The 13,741-nt window shown below is 41.2% G+C and overlaps 1 protein-coding gene across 1 annotated transcript; it reads right to left on the minus strand.

Annotated features, from left to right (window-relative positions):
* Nucleotides 1-85: 85 nt before the first annotated feature.
* On the minus strand, nt 86-13,707 carry LOC142659725 (cytochrome P450 2C23-like). Its single transcript, XM_075836149.1, has 9 exons — nt 12,126-13,707; nt 10,576-10,738; nt 10,332-10,481; nt 8,777-8,937; nt 7,578-7,754; nt 7,327-7,468; nt 6,529-6,716; nt 6,188-6,329; nt 86-4,403 (listed from the first exon to the last, which is right to left on the minus strand). The coding sequence occupies exons 1-9, from the start codon at nt 12,318-12,320 to the stop codon at nt 4,219-4,221; spliced, it is 1,503 nt and encodes a 500-aa protein (XP_075692264.1). The 5' UTR covers nt 12,321-13,707; the 3' UTR covers nt 86-4,218.
* Nucleotides 13,708-13,741: the final 34 nt, after the last annotated feature.

Genomic DNA, 13,741 nt, shown 5'->3' on the forward strand with positions numbered 1-13,741 from the left:
TTGGCACAGACCAAGCAGATCATGTTACTCAGAACCATGATTATGCAATGCAGAATGAAGGGCAAAACAAGAATAAACATGATAGTTTGGAACTTTATAATGCTTTATAAGTTTATTCTGCTCCAACATGTTTTAGAGTGGATGTCTAAGGCTGGAACATAACATAAAAGAGGCCCTAAATACTTTGAGATCAACAGTGTGGTTGGGAAGGTGTTGTGGTTCACAGCCCCAGTGACAGTGCCATTCATGGATCAAAAGGATGGAAGACAATTGAAGATCATGGCAACTCAACCAGTCGGGAATCATAAATTGGAGCTTGGCGATAGGCGCCTTCAGTGCTGGAACCTTCCTTCTGCATGAGCTTCGAACTGTGGCCTGGCTATGGAAAAAGTAAGATTCCTACTCCCAGAATTTCAGAATGGACTGTCTATCTCCAAATTTTGCAGTCACAGAAAAATTCCTTGTAATTTGGTGTAAGCAAGTGTGGTTTGGGCATACAAGGGAGGATATTTGCTCAATCACAGTTATATAGATATAACATTAAAACCGCTAACAGGTGAAGTGAACCAATCGATTATCTGTTTATAATAGTGCCTGTGAAGTGGTGAAATATATTGGGCAGCAAGTGAACAGGCAGTTCTTGAAGTTGATGTATTGGAAGCAGGAAAAATGGACAAGCGTAAGGATCTGAGTGACTTTGACATTGTGATGACTAGATGACTGGGTCAGAGAACCTCCAAAATGGCATGAAGTGGTCAGTACCTATATAAAGAAGGAGAACCAGTGAACTGGCGACAGGCTCATGGGTGCCCTTGGTAAGGCTCCTTGGTAAGCGAGGGCTAACCTATCTGTTCCAAGTCCACAGAAGAGCTCTTGTAGAACAATTTGCTGAAAAAGTTCCTGCAGGCTATAATAGAAAGGTATCAGAACACAGTGCATCACAGCTTGCTGAATTTGGTGTGTAACCGCAGTCCGGTCAGAGTGCCCCTGTTGACATCAGTCCGCTGCCGAAAGCGACTACAATGGGCACATGAGCATCAGAAGATGGAGCAATGGAAGGAAGAGGCCTAGTCTGACGAATCACGTTTTCCTTTACATTATGTGGATGTTCATGATGGGTCAGAGCTGTACTGACGGCTGTACTGACCGATGCAAGAATAGTATACAAGTCCATTGCTCTTGAAAAACTCAAAGTACAGCACCCACTTAACCCCTTAATGACCAGCCTATTTTAAACCTTAATGACCAAGGTATTTTTTACTTTTCTCCATGAGCTATAACTTTTTTATTTTTGCGTCGACATAGCTGTATAAGGTCTTGTTTTTTGCGGGACAAGTTGTATTCTTTAATAGCACCATTTTGAGGCATATATTATTTAATGATTAACTTTTATTAACTTTTTTTGGGGGGGGGGGGAATAGAAAAAAACCTGAAATATCGCCACTCTTTTTCGCGTCCTAAATCTACGCTGTTTACCGTGTGGTATAAATAACACAATAACTTTATTCGGCGGGTTGTTACGATCGCAACTATACCAAATTTGTATAGATTTTGTATGTTTTACTACTTTTACACAGTAAAAACGCTTTTATTTCAAAACATATTTGAAGAGCCATAACTTTTTTATTGTTCAGCCGATGCAGTTGTATGAGGGCTTTTGTTTTGCAGGAAGACTTGTAGTTTTTATTGGTACCATTTTGGAGTAGATGCGACATTTTGATCACTTTTTATCAAATTTTTTTAAAGTCAGGATTCACAGAAAACAGCAATTTTTCCATAGGTTTTTATTTCATTTTTTACGGCGTTCACCGTGTGGGTTAAATAATGTAATAGATTTATAGCCGGGGTCGTTACGGACGCGGCGATACCAAATATGCATGACTTTTTTACTTTATTTTGGTTTTTTAATAGTAAAGCTGTTTGTAAGGGGAAAAAGTGGGTTTTTCATTTTTTTTTTCATTTTTTTTTAAATTAACTTTATTAAACTTTTATTTTACTTTTTTACTAGTCCCACTAGGGTACTTTAATATGCGATCATCCGATCACTATTATAAGACACTGAAATACTTTTGTATTGCAGTGTATTACTGACTGTCGGCTTAAAACGGACAGACATCTGCTAGGACATGCCGTATTGGCCGTCACTAACGGGTTAAACTTTAATCTTAGAGTTTTTGGGGAACATACATTGACATCCTATCCTTAGGATCAATGACCGTCCGACCACCGCCCTTCATTGTGCAGTTGTGCTTGGTACTGCAGTATTGCCCCTTCATTCTACTGATTGTGGGAGTCCCAGGGGTCGGTCTCTCACCAATCATACATTAATGGCCTATTTTCTGGATAGGCCATCAATGTTTTTTTTTCCTGGGAGAAACCCTTTTATGTCTCTATAACAATTCACCAGTAATTGTGAGCCATGAAATTCCTTAGCTCAGTCACGTACTTGCATTCTAATGTGACAGTGCCCCCCCTCTTTAGTTATTGGTCCACTTTCCCTTGCACATACAGATGTTAAAGACTATGTACACCTTTACAATTTGTTTTGTTTGTTTAAAAAAATAAAATAATGTCTATCAGTGTGTTTTGTGCAACTTTCTAATTACTTTTACTTTTTGAGATACAGCTGCTTTGTATGCTGTATACAGAGCAGCTGTATGCAGAGCAGCTGTATCTTGCGCTCAGACCTGAATCTGTCAGGTCAGCAGGACTGACAGGTTCAGTGTCAGCGGGTAGGATCCACCTGTTATTGATTACATCTAAGTTATGAACTTAGATGTGATTGGTAACATCTCGTTCCTACGTAGGACACAGGACCCGCTGACACTTAACCCAGTGGCGTAGCTATAGGGGTCGCAACTGCGACCGGGCCCCTAAGCTTGGGGGGCCCACAGCGCTGACTGCGCTGGTCCCGCTTTCAAGTGAATCTGCATCTGCCCAGCTCCAGCATTCACTGTGCCGCAAGCGGCTCGATGCAGGCAGGCGCCATGAGTGTAGCCGAGTCACTCGCAGCACAGTGCAAAGGAGGAGAAGGATCCTCCACCCATCGTGGGAAAGGGGATAGGTAAGTAATTATGTTATTATTATCCTATTAGGTGCATACATATGGGGGCGTTATTCTGGGTATGGGAGGGGGGGACGTTATACTGGGTATGGGAGGGGGGGGTTCATATGGTAATTGCTGAGGGGGCAGTATACTGTATGGGGGGCATTATACTGGGTATGGTACAGCTAAGGGGGGCATTATACTGTATAGGGGCATTATATTGTATTGGGGCATTATACTGCATGGTGCAGCTATGGGGGGCATTATACTGTATGGGGCATTATACTGTTTGTGGCAGCTATGGGGGGCATTATACTGTATGGGGCATTATACTGTATGGGGCAGCTATGGGGGGCATTATACTGTATGGGGCATTATACTGTATGGGGCAGCTAAGGGGGCATTATACTGTAAGTGGCAGCTCTGGGGGGCATTATACTGTATGAGGAGCATTATACTGTGTGAGGCAGCTGTGGGGGCATTGTACTGTATGGGGCAGCTATGTAGGCATTATACTGGGTATGGGAGGGGGCTCATATGGTAATTGCTAAGTGGGCAGTATACTGTATAGGGGGTATTATACTGGGTATTGGACAGCTAAAGGGGACATTATACTGTATGGGGCAGCTATGGGGAGCATTATACTGTGTGGGGCATTATACTGTATGTGGCAGCTGTGGGGGGCATTGTACTGTATGGGGGCATTATACTGTATGGGGCAGCTATGGGGGCATTGTACTATATGGGACAGCTATGGGGGGCATTATACTGTATGGGGCATTATAGTGTATGGGGCAGCTATGGGGGCATTATACTGTATGGGGCAGCTATTGGGTAATTATACTGCATGGCACAGCTATGGGGGCATTATACTGTGGGGCAGCTATGGGGGTATTAGACTGGGGGTAGCTATGGGGGCATTATAATATATATATATATATATATATATATATATATATATATATATATATATATATATATATATATATATATATATATAAACAAATGATTTCAAAGGTGTACATAGCCTTTAAGTAAAAAATATATAATTCCATGATCCTCTTTTAGATTATTATTGGTTTAGGTTAATGAAGTATTCTCCTTTAATTCATAATAGTGAATTTAGAAACAGAGGCTGAGTGTATTTATGTATAAATGTTCACCCAGCTTTTCTAATTACGAGCAATGAATTTAATCTTATGGGCTGGAGGAAGCTTTTCCAAACCACTTTCTGCAGGAGAGATATCCAAATCCTTGGGATCGACTGTAGACTTCAAAGTAAATTTTTGCAGGATGACGGTGAAGAAAATGAAGAGTTGCAGACGCACCAAGCTTTCGGCGACACATATTCTCTTTCCTACAATAAGAAGAGTATACAAGTGCAGTCAACAAGCCGAGTTACAATGATGATATAAATAATTATGTTTTTTGAGGCGTAGAAGCCAATGCCTCCAATAATGATATGTAGACTATGAGGAATTTAAAGCCTTCAGTCGTTGCCTTGAGAGTCTGTCAACAGACTGCAGACTGTTGTTGACGGGAAACAGACTATGCCGTAGAACAGACTATAGTTTTCTGATCGGCTGACAATGTAGTTGTTAAATTCCACTGCAGCCTTGTATGTTACATTCATATTGAACATCTGCACAACCCCTTCGCTGAATGAGGATCTGCTGACGATCAGTTGATCACTGCAGGTCCTAATACTGACACCCCTGGGAAAGCTGTGGGTGACCACTACAGTAGAAATGTGGTATTGCACTGCGCTTATTCAAATAAATTTGTGAACATGTAATACTGGTCCTCCAATTTGTGGAGCTGCTCTTTGCAGTGGCTCTCTGCTCCGGCAGATAAGCAAACCCCTAATATATTCTTACAGGTTTAACAAAGCCTACATTTTAAAGCTTTATAATGATTATCTTAAAAAATGAGCATGTAAAGGCTTAGAAAAGTCAGCTGGGTGGGTAGTGGGTAATAAACAATGGACATAATCAGAGGCGTAGGCGTAGTTAGGGGTTTAGCACAAGGGGGGGTGAAAACACATCTGAGTGGGCCCTAACTCTGTGGGCCCCCACACAATATAATGACGCCTTAATGGCCCCCACACAGTACAATGCCCTTACAGCTGCTTCCTCACAGTATAATGCCCCTAAAGCTGCCCCCACACAGAATAATGCCCCCAAAACTGCCCTCCACACAGTTCAATGACCCCCTAAGCATCCCACACAGTATATTGCCCCCATAAATGCCCACCACACAGTATAATGACCCCTTCGTGCCCCACACAGTATAATGTACCCATAGCTGCCCACACATAGTATAATGCCCATATAACTGCCCCCGCACAGTATAATGCCCATATAGCTGCCCTATACAGTATAATGCTCCTATAGCTGCCTCCATACAGTGTAATGTTCCCATAGCTGCCCCAATACAGTATATTGCCCATAGTGGCCCCCACACCTAGTATAATGCCCCCATAGTGCCTAATAAAAAAAAATACAGAAATATATACTTATCCGAACCCACGACGAGTTGTGGAGATCACTCTGCTTCTCTAGCCTGTGCAGTGTGTGGCTCAGCACAGAAAGGCACAATAACGTCGCTACATCGCACCTGTCTGCGCCAAGCCGCTCACAGCCGGCATTACATACAGATGTAGCCATCTTTATCTTGACTTTTAATGCGTTAAATACACAGTGGCAAGAAACTTTAACTTGACTTTTTCAATGGCTTGTAATGGCTTTTATTGTGTGATAGCACACTGCAGAAAGTTATCAAAGTCTAAATAAACTTTGTTACATCTGTAGTGAATGCTTGAGCAAGGAGCCATCAGCTCCTTGCTTCAGCATTGGATTCAACTGTATCTGTGTCCTGAGGATGTAAATACAGTTAAAACAGGGACATGTCACCGCTGGGGGACCGGCCCTGGGTTCCACCTTTTCATTGGGCCCGGGGCCACTGCTCTCCTGCCTCCACTGCTAGATACACCTCAAGACGCAATATTATACTGGTTGCTGATTGTATTCAGAAAGCATTAGTCCCTTCATTTCATGCATAACTTGTTGACGATATAATAGCCTAGATATATGTGTAAAATGTTGGTAGGAAAATAGACAAATAAATGTACAATTTTCAAACCTGCAGAAAATGGCATAAATCCATTATTTTTTTTAAATTTGCCATTCTCATCCAAAAAGTGATTGATGTCAAACTCTTCTGGTTTTTCAAATTGTGTAGGGTCCCGCAATACTGTGGTCAACAAGGGCAAAACATCTGTACCCTAGAGGGAGAAAAAAATCAATAAACTTTAGACATGATCTTTCATCTGCTGATTACTTCTATGTCAGCATGTATTTGTGGTTGGGAATTTAGAGTAATTGGTGGAATTTTGACATCTCCATTGTGGAAACCAATGCTTTTGGAAAAGCCCCTTTTAAATTCCTTTGCCTTTGATGTTATTACATAAATTGGAGGTTTACCTTGGGGAGGTGGTAACCACGAAAGGTCACATCTCTTGTAGTTGATCGAATTAATCCTATTGGGAAGATATCACTATATCTCTGTATCTCATGTAATAGAGCATTTGTATAGGGCATATGGTTTCTGTCATCTGCCTTTGGTTCCCTCTCTCGTCCAATCACTTGGTCAATCTCCTCATGAATTTTATCTGTAGTTCAGTAAATAAAACACATAGGGTATTTGTTATTTCGGGCTTCTCAATTGTTTCATATGGGAAATTAAATAGAAGTACTTAGATAAGGACTCACAAGCAGAGACTATTTTTATTGATTCAAAAATGGATACGCATTCTATGATGGTGGTGGTAGTCATAAAAAAACCATATAAGGATTAGTTTGGGAGATATAGAATAACTTATCTTCTCAAATTATAAATATCTCATGGAGTTTACATTGGATTAGCTGTATATATGGGCTGAAGTGGGAAAGAAGGAGTGACTTTGGCTTTTGGGACTGCAATCTACCAAGGCTCAGCTCCAGAAGGCCCCATTTTCATTTTTCCCTCCTCATGTTTTACAAAACATCAAACGATGTTTTGGGAGAAACATCCCATGAGCTGAAAACATAGTGGAGCCATGTAAATGATACATACCGCTATTCAGACAACAAACCCTTAACTATAAAGGTCTCCCATAGGTGCACGTTAACCTTTTCTGGAACTGTTTTTGAAGGCCGTTTTAAAAAATATATGTTGCTGTATCACATATTGGAATGAAGTGTTCACATCATACAACATATTCACATTATACAACGATTTACCTTGTATCTCTGGATACTTAACAAGTATCAAGAAACCAAAGTTCACTGTAATTGAAGAACTCTCGGCTCCTCCAAGGAACATGTCAAATACGGTTGCTATCAGAGATGGTATGTTGAAAGGTGTCTTGACGTTCTTCTCTTCCTTTAAAGCAAATGTAAGGTTACTATAATTGTTTCTATACAACTGTAAATTCTACTCCAACCCTTTAACAATTGAATTTGCATTCTTGCTGTTGTAGCTGTTCACTCACCTGTTTCATACGGAGGAGAAAACAATCGATATAATCTCGAGGGCAAGCTGGATCCAGTGTCTTCTGGTGGCTTCTTACTGATTCCGCCACAACTTCTTCAAGTGTTTTGAAAAGACTAAATATTTTTTTGTGGGGTCCAGGTAAATATCGCATGATTCCAGGAAAGACATCATACAGCTGCAAAGAGAGAAAAAAAAGTTAATTGAAGATGGAATATATAGAATCTGACTTAAAAATCTACTTATAAGCATTTGATTTGCCCTCTTGGGTAATAAAAGGGATACAAGAAATATATAGCTTGGAACAGGAGACAAATGAATCAGGTTACATTGGGTCTGGGACATAGCTGCTGTATATGGGGTGCAGATCTAGCAGTTGCACCCGGGCCCTGGTGCCTGAGAGGACCAAAATGCCCATCTAACACATAAGAAGCATACCAGTATTATAAATGCCACATAGTTGTTTGGGGCCTGATTAATATTTTATATTGGGCTTAGGAGTTATGCCTCTGCATGGGTAAAAACTCCAAGAAATAGTGGCGTATCAATCACAGTTGCAGGGGCTGGGTTCGACACGGAAGTGAAGGAGGGCACACAGACTGCCACTTCGGGCCCCAGCACATAAGTTGTGCCATGGCGCATAGAAGGTCCTGACACATGCACACAACATACAACGTCAGGACCTTCAATGCACCACGGCACAGACCTTTTGAAGAAGCCCCTTAAGCGAAGGTAGAAGGTGAGTAAATTATTATTTTTTTTTCTAAAATGTGACAGTGACATGTCAGAAGATTATACCTGGCTGGATTTCTACTTTCATACGCTTGTCGCCAAAGCTTGCTGTGTCGTCCTGCCTGCATCGCAGGTAATGAAAGTCAATATAATAGATTTGCGACCCAAAAGTTGCTTTAACCGCGTCACCACAGTAGCAAGAAGTACAGGTGGTTTGGGTTTCCTGTGACTGTGGAGTTGCGGTTTCAACAACTTGCAGGTCTCAAAGTGACCACATCGACTTTCATCACCTGCGATGCAGTTAGAGCGGCACAAAAAGCTTTGGACGTGTGACCTGTGTCGTGGCCAAAGTCGCGGTGTAACCCTAGTCTAATGCATCAACAAAACCCCTAATGTTGTCTTGAAGACTTGACAACATATGTACATATTCCTATTATGCATTTATAGGCAGCAAAATTCCATTCTCACCTGACCCCAGGTTGATGAGATGATGACAAAAGCATCACGTGAGTCCTGGAGAATTCTCATCCACTTTTTGTCATTGTAGTCATAGCGAGTTCCCATTAGTATGTTTGTAGTAGCATTAGAAGTTGCACAAATCAGAGTTGTACTGGGGTCAAACGGCTGCCCTAAAGGGGATTGAATTTTTGCACATGATTTTGGACATTGAGCAGTAATCTATCAGAATAAAGATTATTCATTCACTAAGACACAAACGGGACCGTTTTATGGAAGCATTGCTTGTAGGAGAGAATATCTCAGTAAAAAAGTATCTGGTGGAACATGCCACAATTTTATTCTTTCTGATTCCATGTGAATTCTGCATTAAAAAAACTCCATATTCCTTACTATTAAATTGTAAGCATATGGATCTACAGTATGGCCCCATAGATTTCTATACATATTGTAGTATGGCTCAGTACACCTCATACCTCCCAACCGTCCAAGAACTAGCTAAACAGTCCCTGCATCAGGCATTGTCCTGTTGTACCGTTCGGTCAGCGGCATGTTCCGGTTTCAACTGTATCTGCGTCCTCAGGATGCAGATGCAGTTGAGTCCAATAGGGGAGCATTGAGCTGTCAGCGCCCTGCTTCACCATTCACTATGTAAAGCCAGTGGTGAGCAGCTTGGCGCATCCAGGCGCGATGCAGTGATGTAATTACACCGGCCTGCGCCGAGCCACACAGAGCAAAACACGGGGGAAATCTGCCGAGAGATCTCCTTTGTTCATTGTGGAAATGGAGCTAAATGAGTATTCATTTTATTATTTTTATTAGGCACTCTACAGGCATTATACTAAGTGTGGGTGGGCACTTTAGGGGCATTATACCATTATACAGTTTGGGGCATTATACTGTATGGAGGTATTATGCTGGTTGGAGGCAGCTATAGAGACATTGTACTGTGTGGGGAGGCAAACCTGTGTGGGAAGCCACTATGGAGGCTTTATACTGTATGGGGGACACTTTGGGGCATTATTTTGTGTGTGGGCACAATGGGTGCTTAATACTGTTTGTAAGGGGCACTATGGGGGAATGATACATGTGGGGACCTCTATGGGGTCATTAAACTGTGTGAAAAGGCACAATGTAGGCATGATACTGTGGGGGCTCTATACTGTGGGGAGGCATTATGGGGTATTATACTGTGGGGGCACGATACTATGTGGGGCACTATAGGGACATTATACTGTGTATAGTCATTTTCCAATTCTACTGACATTACCTCTGAACTGTTTTACATCATTGTTTTGGAAATTCTGAATGAACAATTGATGGCAAGGCACAAGTATGAGGGGCAAATATTTTGTCATGGAATAATACTAAAATTCTAATGTAAGCTGACACTAGAGAAAAACATTAAGAAATCTCAATTACTAATGTGTTTTTTAAGAATAAGAGATTTCTCATAAAGTTACTTAAAATTGAGAAATGTCCTCTTGGTTTAAACATTTTATTTATGACTCCATCCCTTTAAACTTCCGCATTGAGGTTAGCTCTGGTCTGCATTCAATAGACCCACCATTTAAGTTTTTGAAGTGATTGACGAGATGCTGGGCCTCTTCCTGTAGAGGTTCTTCTAAACTCTTCTTACCCATTCCAAAATCTTTGAGGGTCATGAGAGAAAACTGTCTCAGTTGAGTCCAAGTTTCATCATTGCTTAAAGCTAACCCTTAAAAGAAAAGGCAAAATACAAAAATTCCTTTCAATTTCTTTGTTAGAAAACAATATTATGCCTGTAACTCCATTAATCACCATAACCTTACCTCCATTGTGGTACAGATGTTCAAAAACTGGGATGGTGCCTCGATTCATAAATACATCCCCCATTTCAACTAGTGCCTCCTTTATGGTTTGGTATCCAGTGAGAATCACTGTAGGTCTTACGCCAAAGTATACAGTGTAAATAGGGCCAAATTTCTCAGCCAACTGTAAAAATATCAGGCAGATCTTTTCATCTCTTCTTTGAGGAGAAAATACATCTTACTAGAACATAATTTGACATTATTAGATATTGGGCTTCCATACCAAATTTTTGCCATAGACGCCAATCAACCTAAAGCTAGATTCATGTCTGACGGCCTCATGGACCACTGGTCCTTCAGACAACCAAACATCTAACACATTCCACAGATATAGCAAACTTTCATCTGTTTTACGGCACCACTCCTGCCTGACTCGAATGTGAAGAAAAGGAAAATTACAATGCTCTTGAACGGTGATAGGAAACAGCATGCAGACATTTTTTTTTATTAATGCTGGGTATATGATCTCATGTAAGCAGAGGCTTTTCTAGGTGATGTTGATAACATTGCAGAATAGCCTTTCACAACATCATCTATTTTGTGATGTTCCAACATGGTGCAACTCCATGCTTTACATGTTGGACAGATTGCTAGCTCAGGTATTTTTATTAGGGATGCAAGCCACATCCTCGGGCATTTTATGTGTAATCAGTTTTATGAAAGTTTTCAAGGTATACAAAAGAACCGAGGGGTGAGCATATCCCACTAATAGGCATAGCGAACAACATATAAATTGAAATCTATATCCTCTGGCCTTTTAAAGAGCTCCCTCCCCCGCCCTTAATTTATGAGCAGGATCAACACCTCCATTGATCATATCATGTTACCGCAACACGGGGAGGAATGCAATAATCCTAGTCTGCCTCTATGCCATCTTGCTGTTGGAATGCCAGCTTCAGGGGAGGGGGGGGGGGCATGTCTACTGCTCAGGAGGGACTGGAGGACGAGAAAGATCTGGTAACCGTTTTAGAAAAAGAGCTAGAGATGGTGCCTTCATACATAGCTGAGAAATGTTGAGCTCTAAAGGTTGGAAGGGAGCTTTTCTGAAATGTACACAATACCAGGTTTATGTTAGGATGGGTATATATAGTCGGTGGGTATTGTAAGAGAACTTTACTTTGTTCATAACCTTAAAAGTGCAGTATACTGTATTCTATAAAGTAAAAACAAAATAGAAAGAAGACAAGGACTATGTGGCATATGGATCGTATGTCTGCAGTGTAGGACTGTAGGGGTGTGATAGGGTTTTATACATAACTATAGCAATAGAACACTGAGGAGAACACAGATGGGTCTGTTATGATGTCTACAACAATGACATTTTACTGTACTGTTTAGTTTGAAAGCTTTTTGGTCTACTTTATTCTATTTAGTCTGGTAAATCTTACTTATAATTTATAATAAAAAACAAAGTAATTCTGCCAACACAGAAAGTATTAAGATTCACCGCCAAACCTTATTCAACTACCAAACTTAAAACATTCTTGACATGATACTGATAACAAACTTACGTTTTTTAAGCTCGGCACCAATCCCTCAAAATGGACCCGGAGAAAGTTCCCCAAAATTGGCAATGGGAGAGGTCCAGGTGGCATCCTTCTTCTCTCCCACACATGTTTCCAGTAAAATAAGGCTAACATGAAGGTAAAAACACCCACCAAGATGACCATGACATTCTGCTGATCAATCATGGCTCTGACACTCATTGTACTTAGTTTCAATGTTGTCTGCTCTCTCTCTTTTTCTTCTATGCATTGGTATTTTGGAAACTGGGAGGATCTATTGGATCACCCCCAAAAGTTTCCTGGAGCCGTGTTCTGCTGTTGGCACAGACCAAGCAGATCATGTTACTCAGAACCATGATTATGCAATGCAGAATGAAGGGCAAAACAAGAATAAACATGATAGTTTGGAACTTTATAATGCTTTATAAGTGTATTCTGCTCCAACATGTTTTAGAGTGGATGTCTAAGGCTGGAACATAACATAAAAGAGGCCCTAAATACTTTGAGATCAACAGTGTGGTTGGGAAGGTGTTGTGGTTCACAGCCCCAGTGACAGTGCCATTCATGGATCAAAAGGATGGAAGACAATTGAAGATCATGGCAACTCAACCAGTCGGGAATCATAAATTGGAGCTTGGCGATAGGCGCCTTCAGTGCTGGAACCTTCCTTCTGCATGAGCTTCGAACTGTGGCCTAGCTATGGAAAAAGTAAGATTCCTACTCCCAGAATTTCAGAATGGACTGTCTATCTCCAAATTTTGCAGTCACAGAAAAATTCCTTGTAATTTGGTGTAAGCAAGTGTGGTTTGGGCATACAAGGGAGGATATTTGCTCAATCACAGTTATATAGATATAACATTAAAACCGCTAACAGGTGAAGTGAACCAATCGATTATCTGTTTATAATAGTGCCTGTGAAGTGGTGAAATATATTGGGCAGCAAGTGAACAGGCAGTTCTTGAAGTTGATGTATTGGAAGCAGGAAAAATGGGCAAGCGTAAGGATCTGAGTGACTTTGACATTGTGATGACTAGACGACTGGGTCAGAGCACCTCCAAACTGGCATGCAGTGGTCAGTACCTATATAAAGAAGGAGAACCAGTGAACTGGCGACAGGCTCATGGGTGCCCAAGGCTCCTTGGTAAGCGAGGGCTAACCTATCTGTTCCAAGTCCACAGACGAGCTCTTGTAGAACAATTTGCTGAAAAAGTTCCTGCAGGCTATGATAGAAAGGTATCAGAACACAGTGCATCACAGCTTGCTGCATTTGGTGTGTAACCGTAGTCCGGTCAGAGTGCCCCTGTTGACATCAGTCCGCTGCCGAAAGCGACTACAATGGGCACATGAGCATCAGAAGATGGAGCAATGGAAGGAAGAGGCCTAGTCTGACGAATCACGTTTTACTTTACATTATGTGGATGTTCATGATGGGTCAGAGCTGTACTGACGGCTGTACTGACCGATGCAAGAATAGTATACAGGTCCATTGCTCTTGAAAAACTCAAAGTACAGCACCCACTTAACCCCTTAATGACCAGCCTATTTTAAACCTTAATGACCAAGGTATTTTTTACTTTTCTCCATGAGCTATAACTTTTTTATTTTTGCGTCGACATAGCTGT

Source organism: Rhinoderma darwinii, chromosome 8 (assembly GCF_050947455.1).
Source record: "Rhinoderma darwinii isolate aRhiDar2 chromosome 8, aRhiDar2.hap1, whole genome shotgun sequence".
NCBI lineage: Eukaryota > Metazoa > Chordata > Amphibia > Anura > Rhinodermatidae > Rhinoderma > Rhinoderma darwinii.

Bases quoted from the DNA above. Each gene is read 5' to 3' on its own strand.
- LOC142659725 (XM_075836149.1), bottom strand. From the start codon at position 12,320: ATGAGTGTCAGAGCCATGATTGATCAGCAGAATGTCATGGTCATCTTG. The intron at 10,482-10,575 runs GTAAGGTTATGG...TTTTCTTTTAAG, and splicing joins ACATCTGTACCACAATGGAG to GGTTAGCTTTAAGCAATGAT. The intron at 4,404-6,187 runs GTTTGAAAATTG...TTCTTATTGTAG, and splicing joins ATTTATGCCATTTTCTGCAG to GAAAGAGAATATGTGTCGCC.